Genomic DNA, 15,293 nt, shown 5'->3' on the forward strand with positions numbered 1-15,293 from the left:
TCCTCTTTGGGAAGAATATCCTTGGGAGAAGCTTTTTCACTGGGGCCAAAGTAGTTTTCTTTTTTTCCACCAAGTGTAACCAACCACCCCACGACTTCCAGCACCCTGTAAGCTCCCCTTTGCAGAGAGCAACAAGTAGAATAAATACAGGATACCAGTTCAGAATAAGGAAAAAAAACATGCACAGCAGGACAGAATGAGGCCAGACACCAGCAAAGGCAGTGTTTCTCCAAGCGTGGTCTGTAGGCCTCCTACGTCAGCATTACTTGAGGATTCACTAGCCCACCCCAGCCCACTGCTGCTGCTCCCCAGGCAACCCGTACTGTGCAGTCTGTTCTGCACTTTAAGTTTGAGAACCTCTCCTTGCCCTCAGGCGGCAGGAGGAGGAATGCACAAGAGCCTTCCTGAGGCCCAGGCTCTACAACCTGCTCTGGCCTTGGGGTAAAGCAAACTGACAGGTGTGCTCTGAGGTAAGACTCTTTATTGTATACATGGGGGGTAGCCCCCACTTCTGAGGTAGGGAAGCAAGGTTGCAGCAGAAGGTAGTCCTCTCCGGTGTCACTCTAAGAATGAAGTATGGGTGACCACTCAGCAGCGGATTAGCCCCCTACCAAGCTGCTGACTGAGAGACCCCATGCCCCAATTCCCTCCATCCCAGAGAAGAGCCCTGCAGTGAGTGTCCCTCCCCACTTCAGAGAGGGGCGCTTTCCGCCTCTTGAAAGCAGGGGTTGACAGTGGTCGTGATGGCGCTCTTGTAGAGAGGATTGTTGTCCTGGGGAAAGAAGTTGGAAATGATGAGGAAAAGTCCCAGGACTCTGCTTTTATCTAGTCCTGAGAGGCCAGCCTAGAACTTGAGCAGGAGGACCCCAAGAGCTGATGGAAATTAGCAGAGGAACCAGAGTAAGCCCACAGAGGAGGGCTAGGCCAGCGGGGGGGCGGCTAAGTAGACCGAGTCAGGGTGGAGGGTGAGACGGTGAAGCAGAAAGCAAAGCCCCCCTAACCAGGGGAAGCAAGGAAAACCTCACCCAGTGGGGTAGGCGGCAGCCTCACCTGCTTCCACTTGAGCAGCTGCTGCTCCTTTTCAAAACGACTGTATTCTCGGCGGTCGTAGATTTCCACCGAGAGCCGATAAGCCAGGACCAACCCCAGTCCCACTGCCACGATGCCCCCCACACAGCCCAGCACGATGATTTGGGTGTGGTCTGCCCCCTCTATGGGAAAGAAACAAGAGACTTCTGGGGGCCGGGGCCTAGGAATTGATCACCAGTTACCACAGTGTGTCCAGCCTCATCCAGCCTCCCCAGGCCTGCCTGTTATTGAAAACAAAGGGAACCTCCACAGGGTCCAAGGTTATCCCAGTGCTCAGGGCCTTAGCCTTGTCTGTTTGGTCCAGCACCTGCACTTTTGCCTGGATTCATTAGCTCTGCTTCAACTCCCAGCCTGATTTCCCATTGTCTTTACCTCCAGAGTTCTGAGGCCCTACCCATTAAACTTCCAGGGCCCCATCTGGCACGTCCACAGCATCCCTGCCCACTTACTTTCCGGGGGTCTCACTGTCAGCATGACCCTGCCTCTGGCTTCATCCTCTGCCAGGAAGAAGAAGAGCTGGTTGTCGTGGGTCCTCTCTTTGCACCAGCCATCATCCAGAATAGGGGCCAAAGCCAGAGTCACGTTGGCATGGGCACACGCCAGGCTGCAATTCATGGCCAGAGGACCAGTCCCAAAGGCGCCACACTCTGCGCAGTCCCTGTCCAGCGGGTGCCAGTAAGTTACCAGCTGGACAGATGTCACCCAAACCACATGCAGAAAGAGCAGGTGGGTGGGAGGGGCTCAACGAGCCCTGTGCCCCTGTTCCCAAGGCGGAAGGCCTGAGGGCTCACCTGTGTCTCTCGCATGGCGTCTTGCAGCCTGAGCACTGATCACATAGGGCACCGTAATAGCCGTCCAAGCACTGGCAGCGGTTGCAGGTGCAGTATCCACGCCCATTGCACAGCCCTCCCTCGGGACTGACACAGTTGTCTGTGTCCCCGCTGCATTCGCATGCTCTGCCCGTGCGATTGGCGTGACAGTGACACACTCCACATTGGCAGCGGCCAAAGCCTGAGGCAGAGCCACACGCAGGGTGACAACTATCCTCCCCACAGGCATTGGATATCCCATGCCACCACAGGCTGCCTAGAGCTGACCTGTTCCTGTGCATCCACTTCCCTCTCAAGTGTGCCGGATACCCTCCAACCCCTACACCAGAATCCTTGATTCCTCCCCTTAGTGCAGAGAAGTTCCCAGAGCCTAAACACCCTTGGGGAAGCCACTGTGACCCCATCCTCCCCAAAGTCTCCAGGTACCTCCACAGAGGATTCCCTCGTGTCGCTCACAGCTGGCATCATCACATTCACACAGACGTCCAGAGCTCTGTCCGCTGCAGGTGCAGCGTCCACACTGGCACCGTCCCCTCCCACTGCACAGGGGCCCTGTGCCATTGGGGGCTCGACACCCAGATTCCAGATCCAGGGAGGACAACTCGGCCTCAGAGCACTCACAGAGCCGACCCAGGTGGCCAGGGACACAGCTGGGAGGGGAAGGCAGGGGAGGGAAAGGGGAGTCATAGATTTTGACCATGCCTTGACCTGCCTTTCCCAGAATCCTCTAAACCCAAGATCTCAAGATAGTTGGAGAGCCACCAGCGGCTGACAGGAGGCCAGAATATAATGGAGCACCAAGGTGTATAGAGGGGGTGGGGGGGGGAGTTCTGGTGGAGGGGAGGGTTTGGCATTTCTGAGAAGCTTCAGGAGGTGAAAATCAGGGTGGAGTCTTGGGATGTCTACGAACAAGACGTCTAGAGACGCCAGTGGGAGGAGGGAAGGCAAGGGAGGAGGAATACAGGGGAGCCATATAGGTGAAGGGAAGCAGGAGGCCCTCACCTGCACACCCCGCATTGTAGGTGCCCCTGGCCGTCACTGCAGTGAGGAGCCTGGAGCTGGGTGTCACTGCAGTTACAGTCACACAGTGTGTGCAACTCCACAGTCAGCTCCTCTGAGAAGCCACGGGCTCGGAACCTCAGCAGATGGGGCTCTGGGAGGCAGTGGGTAGCTTGGAGAGTAACCAGAAAATTCACCTGAGGACGGGGCAGGCGGAAATCAAACTAAGATCATGTGCACTCCTGTATGTGCACGGACACACACCAAACACACTGGTCATCCAGAACCCTACTTCCTAGTAAACGAAGGGATAGGGTCGTGCTAACACCCATCTCCTAGAAACACTCTTGAGGAGGCTGCTCGTTAAAGCTCCTCAGAAAGGATGGGTGGAAGGCTACCCCATGCTTTTTGCTTTGCTTCCTGGGCCTGTCCTCCATCTCTCCCTGCCTGCTCAATTTCCCACTCCCACCCCCACGCCCTTCCTTCTCACTGTCTGGTTGATTCGGACGTGGTTGCACTGGCCCCTGTCACCAGCCTCATCCTGTCTCTTCTCGGGACCCCCACACTGAGAATCGTAAGAGATGCGGACCCCGGGAGGGAGTAGAGAGCGTTCATGTTCAAGGGTCACAGTGGATGATAGGCTCTGTGGAAAGGGAGAAAGAGAGAGTAACCATGTGAAGGCAGGACTCCAACTCCACCTCATACCCTCTCCAGCTGTTCCAAATCCTGCCAGAAGCCTGCCCTCAGCCCACCTGGGGACTCCTTCCATTCTGCCCAGTCAGGAGGAGTTTCTGCAGGAAGGACCTGTGATAACCTTGAGTGAGAACACAGAATCCAGAGGCTTCTAAAACAGCATTTCAGTGCAGCTGCAGCAAAGGCCTGCCGGGGGTCAGGGGCTGGCCAGCACTGTGAACGTGCAGTGGCTATGTTTTTCAAACCCCAGATCAGGACACATAACCGGTGTGCATACAAGGTCTAAAGGGCAGATGCTTTCAATGGAGTTTGTCCTGGGAAATTTGATATTGTCTCAAATTTTCTGGCCATGGGTTTAGAACATGGTCCCTGTTATCAATAAGGCTACAGTCTAGTTGCAGGGATAAGACCTAAACGCAAGAAACACAAATTTTTATGGTTCCTTCTACCTGTAAAATTCTATGGTTCCTGTGAAGAATATCTCTGAATTATTTATAAGCTTAGTGAAGGCAGTCTCCAGATGTCACATTCTTTATGTACAGACTGACTGGGGGACAAGTGCCAGCCATTCCATCTGTTATCTCTGTGACCTTGGGCAAGTCACTTAGCCTCCCTGTGTCTGTATCCCCATCGATAAAATTGGAACACTAGTTTCCAAGCAGGGGTTTTAGTGGGATAAGTGAGACAGCAAACTGTGTGTGTACTCAGGACAGTGCTTGGCATGAAATAAAAGCTCAATCAATGCTAATTCCCTTCCTTGCCCAGAGCAGGGCTCCATGCTCTGCACAAATCAGGCACTTAAGATTTGTGAATGCAAGACTGACTGAGTGAATGAGCTGTTAATGACAGCCACATGCAAACTGTAGGTAGGAGCTGTGGAGTGTTACACAAAAAGTGATCGTCCCCTTTTAGTTCTGCCACCCCACCTGAGGGTCCCTTTCCACCTTTCCCCAGCGCCCACCCTCCCCCTCCCCCCACGCTGGCCCCTCACATTATAAGCATCCATGATGAGCTGGACCACATTGCTGGAGTCCTCACTCAGCTCCCCCACTGCGGACTTGGGAATCAGCTTACTCAGCTCCTGCGACGTGAGGAGTTGAGGGAAATGGTGGGTCACAGCTCTAGGGAAATAAGCTTCTGGGGGTCTGGAAGGAGGGCATATGGGGGAAGGAGAATGGGCCTGTGAGGGAAGTGAGAAAGGCTGGGAGTGCGAGGGTTTGGCATTCAGACAACTCTCACCTGGTAGACAGGCAGTGTGGCACCAGTGACAGCAAAGATGGGCTGGATGTTTGCCGCAGAGAGGGCCTGGGCTACCTGACCCACGGAGGGGTAGTCCTGGAGCAGGGAGTCAGGACAAGGTGAGCGCCCCAAGTCCCCCTCACAACACGCAAGGTGCCCTCAACCCAGGAAATCCAGGGTTCCACCAGCTAGAAGAGCCCTGGAGGCTTGGCAAGAAGGAGGGAAGGGCCAGGGAGTGGAGTGACTTGGGTTTGTCTGAGCAGTGGGGGGACATGGAGAGGAGGAACTTCTGGGGAAGATGGCAGGGTGGTCATCACCCGTAAGGACAGTGAGGCTGGAGGGTGGGTTCCTGGGAGGAGAGGAGGTGTGGCTCTGATGGAGCGGGGCAGGTGAGGGTGGCGACTCACAAACTCTGGGCTGCGACTGTAGAGGCCATTGCTGTCCAAGTGGCAGTGCCCGTCGCTGGGCATGAAAATGCCACCCAACTTGCCATCCCCAGCTGTGTGGAATGTGTCATCTGAAGTGAACACCAGTAGCCGGGACACATTTCTCCAGCCAATCTGCTCCTGGGGTGGGATGGTGGGTAGGCTGTGCACTTGGGCATGGATGGCCCTTGAGCCACCCCCGCCTGCTCTAGGAGCAAGGATTTGGCCAGCCTTGTTCTGGTCAGTTTGTCCAGCCCCTTGTCTCCAGCTCCCTGCTTCTCCCCAGCCCCTCAAACAGGGTTGCTGCTAGTGGAGGCCTTCTTGTGAATTAGAAAAACACGCCTCGGGACTTCCCTGGCGGTCCAGTGGTTAAGACTTCGCCTTCCAATGCAGGGGGGTGCAGGTTCCATCCCTGGTTGGGGAGCTAAGATCCCACATGCCTCGCGGCCAAAAAAACCAAAACATAAAACAGAAGCAATATTGTAACAAATTCAATAAAGACTTTAAAAATGGTCCACATCAAAAAAAAAAAAACACACCTCTTCCTCAAGACATTTTACTCCAATCCACCAGCAAATTGTCAAAATAGATATGCAAACTACAGGGACTATAATACAAAGACCACCCCCTAGAATTGTGAACTGCATAACCATAGGTGGCCATCTCGGGCCCCAAGCAGCCCTTCAGGCTCAGGGCCCCTCCCCACCCCCTCACCTGGCAGAGGGCAGCCTGCAGAATGGCATCAAAGCCACCTTCAGGCAAGTCCAGGTTGCCGGACACGCTCTGGCGTCCCACCTCCCGTTCGAAGGCCTTAGCATCCCCCGTGAGGGATAGCACATGGTGAAAGCTGAAGGGCGGCTGGCAGCGCTCCAGCCGGGTGGGGCAGGGGTGGCGAAGCTTGGAGGGCACTGTGCTCACGAAGGGCAGCACCATTTTGTCCACGAAGGAACCAAAGCCTGGGAGGAGGAGTCATGAAGGCAGTGCCAGAAGTCACTGGACAGCAGCAGGATGCAGGGCGGGGTGGGGCACTGCTGAGGACTCAGGAGGGGAGTCCATGGGAAGTGGTGGGCTGGGGACAGTCATAGCGGAGGTGATGGGAGAGGGTGCTCCTAGAGGGCGGGGACCCAGGACCCAGCAGGGGCAAAGGGGTGAGAGCACAGGTTCAGGGAAGTGGAGGATGGAGATGAGGAGGGCACTGCGGTGGGCAGGCAGGGGGTTGGTTAAAGCTGGGGAAGAATGCACGGGTGTGCGGTGTAGCAGCAGCATAAGATGAAGGAGGGGATCTTGAACGGGAGGGATGAGTGCAGAATGTACAGCAGGGATAATGGCATTTAGACCTTGTCCAGGAGACACGGGGCCTGAGAAGTGGCATCAGGGCAGTGTCCAGGTGGGTGCATCTAGGGCACTGTCTGACCCTGGGAGCTGTCTGAACACAGTCTCTCCAAACTCAAGGCCTCAGTTACCCTTCCAGTAAAATGAGGGGTCCTACTGGACAGTCTCTTAAACCCCCTCTAGCTCTGACCTAGAAGATAGATGTCTTTGGGGAGAGATGTCAGGAACCCGTGGCCTGGCCAGGTCCGTTAAACACGGGGAGACGGCACAGTGAATATTCTGCCCCTTCATTTCTACGCCCCACATAACCGGCTGGCAAAAAAAACTCAGGGCAGCTACTCACCTGAGTCTCCCTGCTCTTCCCTTGAGAGCATACTTTCACTTAAGTAAACCCTCGCTTTACTTTCTTGAAAAAAAACAGAAAAAAATGGGAGAGGGCAGGTGGGGCCCTTGTGTGTCCTAGACATTGGCAGAAGCTAGGGTGGCGGTTGGTTAGAGGCAGAGGGCCAGCAGGTGCGGAGCAGGGCTCTGCTGGGCTCACCAATGCGCACGGAGTGGGTGACTTCCTGCAACCTCACCAGCAGCGCGTGCCCAAGCTGGCGCACGCGCTCCAGGTCGTCCTTCATGGAGTAGCTCAGGTCCATAAGGTAGTACAGGTCCACAGGGTATCCCTCAGCTCGAAGGAAGCGGACGCGGAGCTGCTGGGGCTCTCCTGGGGGTGGAGGTAGTGGGGAGGTCGGTGGGGCGCGGTGGAATCCCAGCCCAGCCCGGGGCCCGGCGGCCCACCACCCCCTAACTCACCCGGCCGCAGCGTGACCCGGACCCGCTGCGGTGCCAGCTGGGTGGCCCCCTCGCCGCGGGTGCCCTGGCTGAGCGGCTCGTCCTGCAGCACCTCCTGCCGGCCGCGGGGCTCCTCCAGCTCCCCCGGGGGGCAGCCCCGGGCCAGCAGCTCCTCTCGCAGGGCGCAGCGGCGCACCTCTGCCTCCCCGGACGCCGTGAAGTTCTGTGCCGCAAGGGGAGGCGCGTCGGGACCCTAGTCCCCTGGACCCCTCAGCCCTGCTCCCAGAACCACCCTGGCATCCCGGCCACTTCCAAGCCCTCCCCTGTCAGGCAACTCCCTGGGCCCCCCTGATTCCCTCCCCTCCCTTCCACAGCTACCCTTGAACACCGTCCTTTCTTCCTTGTCAGAGCCCACTTCCTACAGCACCCCCCCTTCTCCTACCCTTATCTGGATGCCCCCTTTCCCCAGACACCCTACCTCTCCACTCCCCCAGTGCCACAGACTTCCTGTTGAGATCTCAGGGACCTCACTGCCATTAAAAAAGGAGGAGCCTGACCTCCTAGTCCAACCTCCCCTGAATGCTCAGGCCAAAATGGGAAGGGGGTCAGACTAAGACCCACAGTCCCTGGGAAGGGGAAGGATAGGGACAGGAGAGAACCCCCCGCTCCCCCTGAATGTGTCTGGTACCCCTGGCACTGGCTGGGAAGCCACAGGGGAAGGAAATGGTTAGAGTGGCTTCTCAGCTGACCCGGGTGCCAGCCTCTGGTCGGGGGATTGGAGGAGACAGACATACCCAGCTGTCCCAAGAGTCCCTGTCTGGCACCTCTGGCCTCTGCCTCCCGCTGACTCTGAGTCTTCCCCCTCCTGGCCTCCCAGATTCACTATGTGCATTTCCCCTGGATCCACTCAGTTTTGTGGCTCTGCCTCCTAGTGAGTGTGCCCTCATTTCTTATCTCATCTAACTCTCCATCTTCCTGTGAGAGAGACAGTTCTGCCCACCCTCCAGTTCAGGCACCCCTCATGCTCTGCTACACCATGAGCCCTGTCTCTTTAAGGCATAAACAAAAGAACAGCCTGGGACTTCCCTGGTGGTCAAGACTCCCTGCTTCCAATGGAGGTGGGTGGCGCTGGTTTGATCCCTGGTCGGGGAGCTAAGATCCCACATGCCATGCCGCATGGCATGGCCAAAAATTAATTAATTAATTAAAATTTCCCAAAAAATTAAAAAAAAACAAAGAACAGTCTTGTTTGACCAGCCAGGGAGACACCCTCTCCCCAGCATCCTTCTTGTCGCTTAGGTAGCTCAAGCCTTTCCCCCAAAGCCCACAGGCTTCCAGCTCCTTCCTTTCTACCCTCCCAGTCACAGGCTGCTACATACCTAGGAACATGCCCCACCCCCAACACAGATCCAGAGACCCAATCACATACTTTCTGCAGTGGACTGACCCCCAACATGATGATATTTGGAGATGGGGCCTTTGAGAAGAAATTAGGGTTAGATGAGGTCATGAGGGTAGAACCCGTATGATGGGATTAGATCCCTATAAGAAGAGACACCAGAGAGCTTGTCCGCAGCCCATCTGCAAGCCAGGAAGAGAGTTCTCACCAGGAACTGAATCAGCTACCACCTTGATCTTGGATTTCACATCCTCCAGAACTGTGAGAAATAAATTCCTGTTGCTTAAGCCCCCTAGTCTATGGTATTTTGCTATGACAGCCCAAGCTGACAAATACACTTTCTCACATGTACACCCACAAAAGATCCCTCTCCCTATACACAAGCATGTGTTCCAGCAGGAACATGCTTCCTCCAAATTTATGGTCACAAGTCTTCTCCACATATACACAAATACACAGATACAGACATAAACATACATGCGCAGGAAACTTGAGTGCATGTATATGCACACACACATACACACACATACAATCAGACAGGAGTCCTATGTGCACAAACTCAGTCACACACAGAACTACAGTGTGCACCCAGAAAGTCACATACGTGCCCACACAATCACACTCGTACATCCAGGCTGTACACACACATAACACTTGGTTCAAAGGCCACAGACCCATCTTTACCAGTTGCTTGCACCATGCACAGCTCGGGTGTGAGAGGATGCACTTTTGACAGGAGGGAGCTGGCTGGCAGGACCCGGGTGGGTACAGCCCAGGAGCCCGCCATTCTGTGGTCTCCTGTGGGGATGAGATCTTGGTGTCCAGTTCACTTTCACCTCTGCTCAGGGCCAGCAGGAAAACAAGGACCATTGACAAAGCCACCATGGTCTGTAATAGGACATAAAGGGGGACATGTGGGTCCTCAGCGAGGGCCCCCAAGCTCTCAGCCCTCTAAACTTAGCCTGTGGTTGTCCCTCTCAAAACTCTACCCCAACTCTTTATCTCTCCCCATAGTTTCACTTCCTCCTGTGGATTCAGCAGTTTCTTCAAAATGGCAGGAAGGGGCAGATCCCAGGCTAGGGTAGGAGCCTTGGAAAAGACCCAACCCTCGTGCGTGCAGACTTCATGAGGCCAGAGTGGACAAAATAGCCAACTTAAGAGTCTGGAGAGTGGACCTGGAGGCACTAAGGTCTGCACACAGGTCTATTCACCAAGATTCCAAGCCATAGTGGAAAGAGAACCAAACAGGAAATGGACCAGGTCTGGTCCTGCCTCAGTCACTCACTGGCTGGTGTCAAGTCAGATTTTCTCTCTGAGCCTTAGTTTCCACAACCGTAAAGTAAGGGAGTTGAAAAAATAATCTGACAGCCCTTCTAGCTTTTATAACCTTGGATTCTAAAGGAAGAGGGTCAGGGGCTCTAAATAAGGGGAAAAAGTCAGGGATTAGGAATGAGAGGAAATAAAGCTGGAGCAGATGAGGGAGTATATGAAAGAGGCAGGGAAAGTCAGCTGTAATTGACTGACATGGTAGCAAGAGGAATAAAGATTAGACCATAAGAAGAACTGTCTAAAGGTCTGGGATAATGGAGGAAGGAAGGCCAGGTTTGGTAAAAATTTCTCTTTCCTGTACATTGCACAAAGGGGATCTAGATTAAAAATTTGAATAGGCAATTTATTACCATGCTTCAAAAATCAAAAAGTTAAATCCCAATGGCCGTTTTTATAGAAATGGAAAAGCTGATCCTAAAATTCACATGGAATTGCATGAATAGCCAAAATATCTTGAAAAAGAAGAACAAAGTTGGACTCACACTTCTCACTTTCAAAACTTACTGCAGAGCCGCAGTAATCAAGACAGTGTGGTATTGGCATAAGGATAGGCAAATAGATCAATGGAACAGAATTGAGAGTTCAGAAATAAATCCATCCCTTATGGTCAGTTGATTTTCAACGAAGATGCCAAACCATTCAATACAGAAAGAATAGTCTTCAACAAATGGTACTGGGATGACTGGATATCCACATGTAAAAGAATGAAGTTGGACTCCTACCTCACAACATATACAAAAATTAACTGAAAATGGACCAAAGACCTAAGTATAAGTTCTTAAAACTATGAAACTCTTAGAAGAAAATATAGGGATAAATCATCATGATTTTGGACTTGACTATGGATTCTTAGCTATGACATCAAAAGCACAAGCAACGAAGGAAAAAATAGATAAATTGGACTTCATCAAAATTTAAAACTTTTATGCATTAACACTATCAAGAGAGTGATAAGACAGGCCACAGGATGGGAGAAAATATTTGCAAATCACGTATCTGTTAAGTATCCAGAATATATTAAAGAACTCTAACAACAACAAAGAGAAAAACAACCCAGTTTTAAAATGTGCAAAGGACTTTGACGTTTCTTTAAAGAAGATAGACAGGTGACTAACAACAGATAAAAAGATGCTCAACACGATTAGTCATCAGAGGAATGCAAATCAAAACCACAAGATACCACTTCACACCCACTAGAATGGCTGTAATCAAAAAAAAAAAAAAAATAGAAAATAAGTGTTGATGAGGACGTGGAGAAAATGGAGCCATCATATATTGCTGGTGGGAATGTAAAACAGTACAACAACTGTGGAAGACAGTTTGGTGATTCTTTAAGAAGTTAAAACACAGAATCACCCTAGCACTTGACAATTCCACCCCTAAGGATATCCCTAAAAGAATTGAAAATGGGTGTTTAAAACACAAACTTGTGCAATACTGTTCATCGCAGTACCATGCACAGTAGCTAAAAGGTAGAAACAACCCAAATGCCCATCACCTGATGAATGGATGAATAAAATGTGGTATATCCATACAATGAAATATTATTTGGCCATAAAAAGGAATGAAGTACTGATACATGCTACAACGTTGATGAACCTTGAAAACATTATGTTAAATGAACAAAGCCAGTCATGAACAACCACATATTGTACAACTCCATTGATATGAAATAGCCCACCTAGACAACTCCATAGAAACAGAAAGTAGCTTAGTGGTTGCCAGGGGTTGGGGAGGATGGGGAGTGACTGCTTAATGGGCAGTTTCCTTTTGGAGTGAAGAAAAAGTTCTGGAACTAGATAGCGGTTATGGTTGCACAACACTGTGAATGTACTTAATGCCCCTGAACTGTACACTTAAAATGGTTAAAATTATAAATTTGACGTGTATTTTACCACAATTTAGAAAACCAAAAAGTTAAGATGATATAAATCTCCCACTCCTATCCCCCATCCATCCCAGTTTCCACACTTAACTTCAAATAAATAACCATCATTTATTATTATCTTTTGTTGCCTATAGTCTTTCTAGAGACTTTTAGTGTATATACAAACTAACATGAACACATATATACTCTTCAAATGATAGAATCAAACAATAGAATTCAACAAATGCTAGAATACTTTACACCCAGTTTTGCATCTTACTTGGTCAGACTAGTTTTCTTGGAGTTCCTGCCACCCAAGAAAATAAAAAACTCCCTTGTTCATTTTTACAGCTATATAGATTTCCACTGCATGGATATGCCATGTTGTATTTAGTCTCTTGTAATGGGAATTTATGTTGTTTCTAATTGTTCACTATTATAAACAACGCTGCAGTGAGAATTCATGGATTTATCATTTCACATGTGTGCATGTTGTAGGATAAACCCCTGGAAGAGGATTTGTAGGGTTAATAAATAGGTATCACTTGTAATACTGGTGAGTAGTGCCAACATAACTGACATGACCTCCTGAAGGGCTGCGCCAGTTCACGTCCCCATCAGCAGTGCATCTGAACTAACTCCTTGTCGGGAAGCATCTGCATCCTTCTCAGCCTGGGCCGAGACTCAGTACCAGATGATCTGCACGGGGTGTGGCGAAGGGGTGTGGTGCCAAGTCGCTGACCGCCCCCGTCCTGCTTCCCACCACCTGTAACCTCAGGCGTAGTAGATATATATTTAACAGAGCCTCCACCCTCCTGTGAGAGGCTAGCCCAGGGCTCAGCCTCAGCGTAACCTCAGCCTCGTTGTCTCGGCACGCCTGTGGTCAGCGAGGCTGGGGGTGCTGCAGCACGGAGCCCAGTTTTGACTCATCTCTCACAGGTGGGGCTCCGGGCCACACTGTCCCCCAGGATAGGACAGTCCCAGAGGGCTCAAAGGAGTCACTCATCTCCCCTAAAGGGGGCCCTTGGACTCCCCTCCCCAACCCCCCTTCTCCCCTCCTCAGGATACATGACCTGCCACCTGCTTCTCTTAATCTGTCTCTCCCTTTCTCTGTCTCCCCTTCCTAGTCAGAAATCTGATTCCATCTCGCAGCTAATTTTCTCTATCTTCACAGTTCTTTGTTTTACTTCCTTTCCCACTCTGATCCTAACCGTAGAATGGCAAAATCTTCTATTTCAACCCCCTCTTTTTGCAGATGGAAACCTGAATCCCAGAGTGGTGAGTGACTTGCCCAAGGTCCCCCAGCAAACTACAGCAGAGCAGGGACTGACACAGGCCAGGCCTCTCGCTTTGTTTGCTGCCTTCCTCCCCTCCAACCTGGGCACCATCTTCATGGAAAGTTGTGCCTTCTCCCCACCAGCCCCAATGGGCTCTATCTGATCCCCTTTCTCTTTCCTTCTGGCCTTCCTCTATCTTCGCTTCTCTCCCTCTGGGGTTGTCCATTTTCCTGGACTTAATTCTGACTCCAGTACGTACCCCACTGCCCTCTGAGCAGCTGAGAAAGAGAGCATCTCCCCAACCCATCCGGATCTCCCAAGTCAGGAGGAACCCTCTGCTGCCCACTCAGAGTCACAAGGAGGGGACAGAACTGAGCCGCTGAGCCACAGTCTTCCAGGAGTGTGGGATCTGTGGCCAAGGTACCAACCGGGAGGAGGCCTGAGCCAAGCACAAGGCATCAGGCAGCAGGGATGGCAGCTGGGGAGTAATATTGGGAGAACCTTACCTCGTCATAATCCGTAACACATAGCCGGCAAGCAAATGATAGCACTCATGCATCCCCTACCTCCTTTTTCTCTCTCCAGTCCCACTCTTGGGAAACCAACACAAGAGGGATGGGTGGGGGGAGGGAGGGCTTGTGAGACTGGAGGAGGGAACAGGAGACCTTGGGAATGCAGAGAGGTCTTCAGAGCCTTTCTCAAGACTCAGCTGAACCCTGGGTGTCTTCAGGTCAGAGCCCTCTTCCCAGGAGGTTAGGACCAGGTGGGGCCTGGGCGGGTAGGAGAGGAGGCAGGAGGGCTGCTGCCCTGGTACTCACAGTGCGTGCGGAGCAGCCCTTCCTCCCTCCGGTGGTAGCAGCAGCCTTTGTGTACTGATTTGGGAGGCTGCAGAGGAGGAAGTGACACGCCCCAGGGTGGGGGAGACTTGGGGCTGGTGGGGGTGACTGACCTAGGAGAAGGTGGAGCAGATAAGGGTGAAATTGGGCCAAGGGAGTTGATGATACAGGGATCTGGAAGAAGGAAGCAAGGAAGCTCATCAGTTGAGCACCTGTTATTGTACTGGGTGTATCATAATGTTACAACTCATTCTCACAGCAGCAACCTCGTGACATAGGTGTTAACCTCCCTCCAGCCCCCTAATTTTACAGATGTAGAGGCTTAGAAGTACAAAGTATTTTGCCCGAGGTCACATAGCAACTAGATGGTCTGGATTTAAATCCAGGTCTGCCTGCCTCCCAAATTGATGTTCTATTTCCTCATATAGGAACATGACAGGAAGGAAGAAATATGGAGGCAGTAAGTACTGTCGGAGGGGGAAATGAGTGACTGTTGTTCATTCTGAAAACCTGGTGCCCACTGTCTTACAGTGTGTGCTTAACTACACGGGCTCTGGAGCCAAACTGCCCAAGTTCAAATCCTAGCTCTATCACTTACTAGTAGTGGGACCCTAGGTAAATTACTTACCCTTCCTGTGGCTGTTTTCTCATCTGTCAAGTGGAACTCATAGCATTATTGTGAGAATTAAATGAGATTATTCGTATCAATTGCTTAGAGGACAACATGGCACTTACTAAGGGCTCGATAAGAGAGAGAATAGGTGGATGAGAAGTAATGGAGGTGGGAGGCTTTGAAAAATTCAAGGACCAGACAGCTGGGAAGTTGGAGAGACAGGCACAGGGTCAGGCTCAGAGAATGAAGTTGGGGGGCCAAGGAGCCAAACGGTGCTGGGGCCCGGGACGTGGGTGGAGGAGGCGAACCGTGCAAAGCTGAGCACAGGCATGGCAGCTGGAGCCAGGCAAGGACGAGGCTGCAGGGAAAAGAGGCTGAGGCCCACACTTGACCACAGGGAGTTTTGAGAAGGAACTGGACATGACGTCTGTTCACAGGTCTGTCTCCTCCACCGGCAAGGGACTGACTGAAGCCGCAGGGTCCGTCTCCTAGCAGGTGTTCAGTGAACATCAGATGGGTCGTAGGAGGAGCAACTGGAGAGAAGGGCATCCTCCTCTGGGTGGGCTTCAGCCACCAGCTCTCAGA

The 15,293-nt window shown here is 52.0% G+C and overlaps 1 protein-coding gene across 1 annotated transcript; it reads right to left on the reverse strand.

Annotated features, from left to right (window-relative positions):
- Positions 1-478: 478 nt before the first annotated feature.
- On the reverse strand, positions 479-14,095 carry ITGB7 (integrin subunit beta 7). The gene is made up of 15 exons (XM_068560637.1): positions 14,078-14,095; positions 9,471-9,674; positions 7,409-7,610; positions 7,149-7,319; positions 5,990-6,231; positions 5,258-5,416; positions 4,851-4,946; positions 4,603-4,692; positions 3,409-3,561; positions 2,922-3,115; positions 2,346-2,569; positions 1,881-2,100; positions 1,539-1,747; positions 1,051-1,211; positions 479-772 (listed from the first exon to the last, which is right to left on the reverse strand). The coding sequence occupies exons 2-15, from the start codon at positions 9,669-9,671 to the stop codon at positions 692-694; spliced, it is 2,403 nt and encodes an 800-aa protein (XP_068416738.1). The 5' UTR covers positions 9,672-9,674; positions 14,078-14,095; the 3' UTR covers positions 479-691.
- Positions 14,096-15,293: the final 1,198 nt, after the last annotated feature.

The sequence above is a fragment of the Eschrichtius robustus genome, chromosome 13, assembly GCF_028021215.1.
Source record: "Eschrichtius robustus isolate mEscRob2 chromosome 13, mEscRob2.pri, whole genome shotgun sequence".
Lineage (NCBI taxonomy): Eukaryota > Metazoa > Chordata > Mammalia > Artiodactyla > Eschrichtiidae > Eschrichtius > Eschrichtius robustus.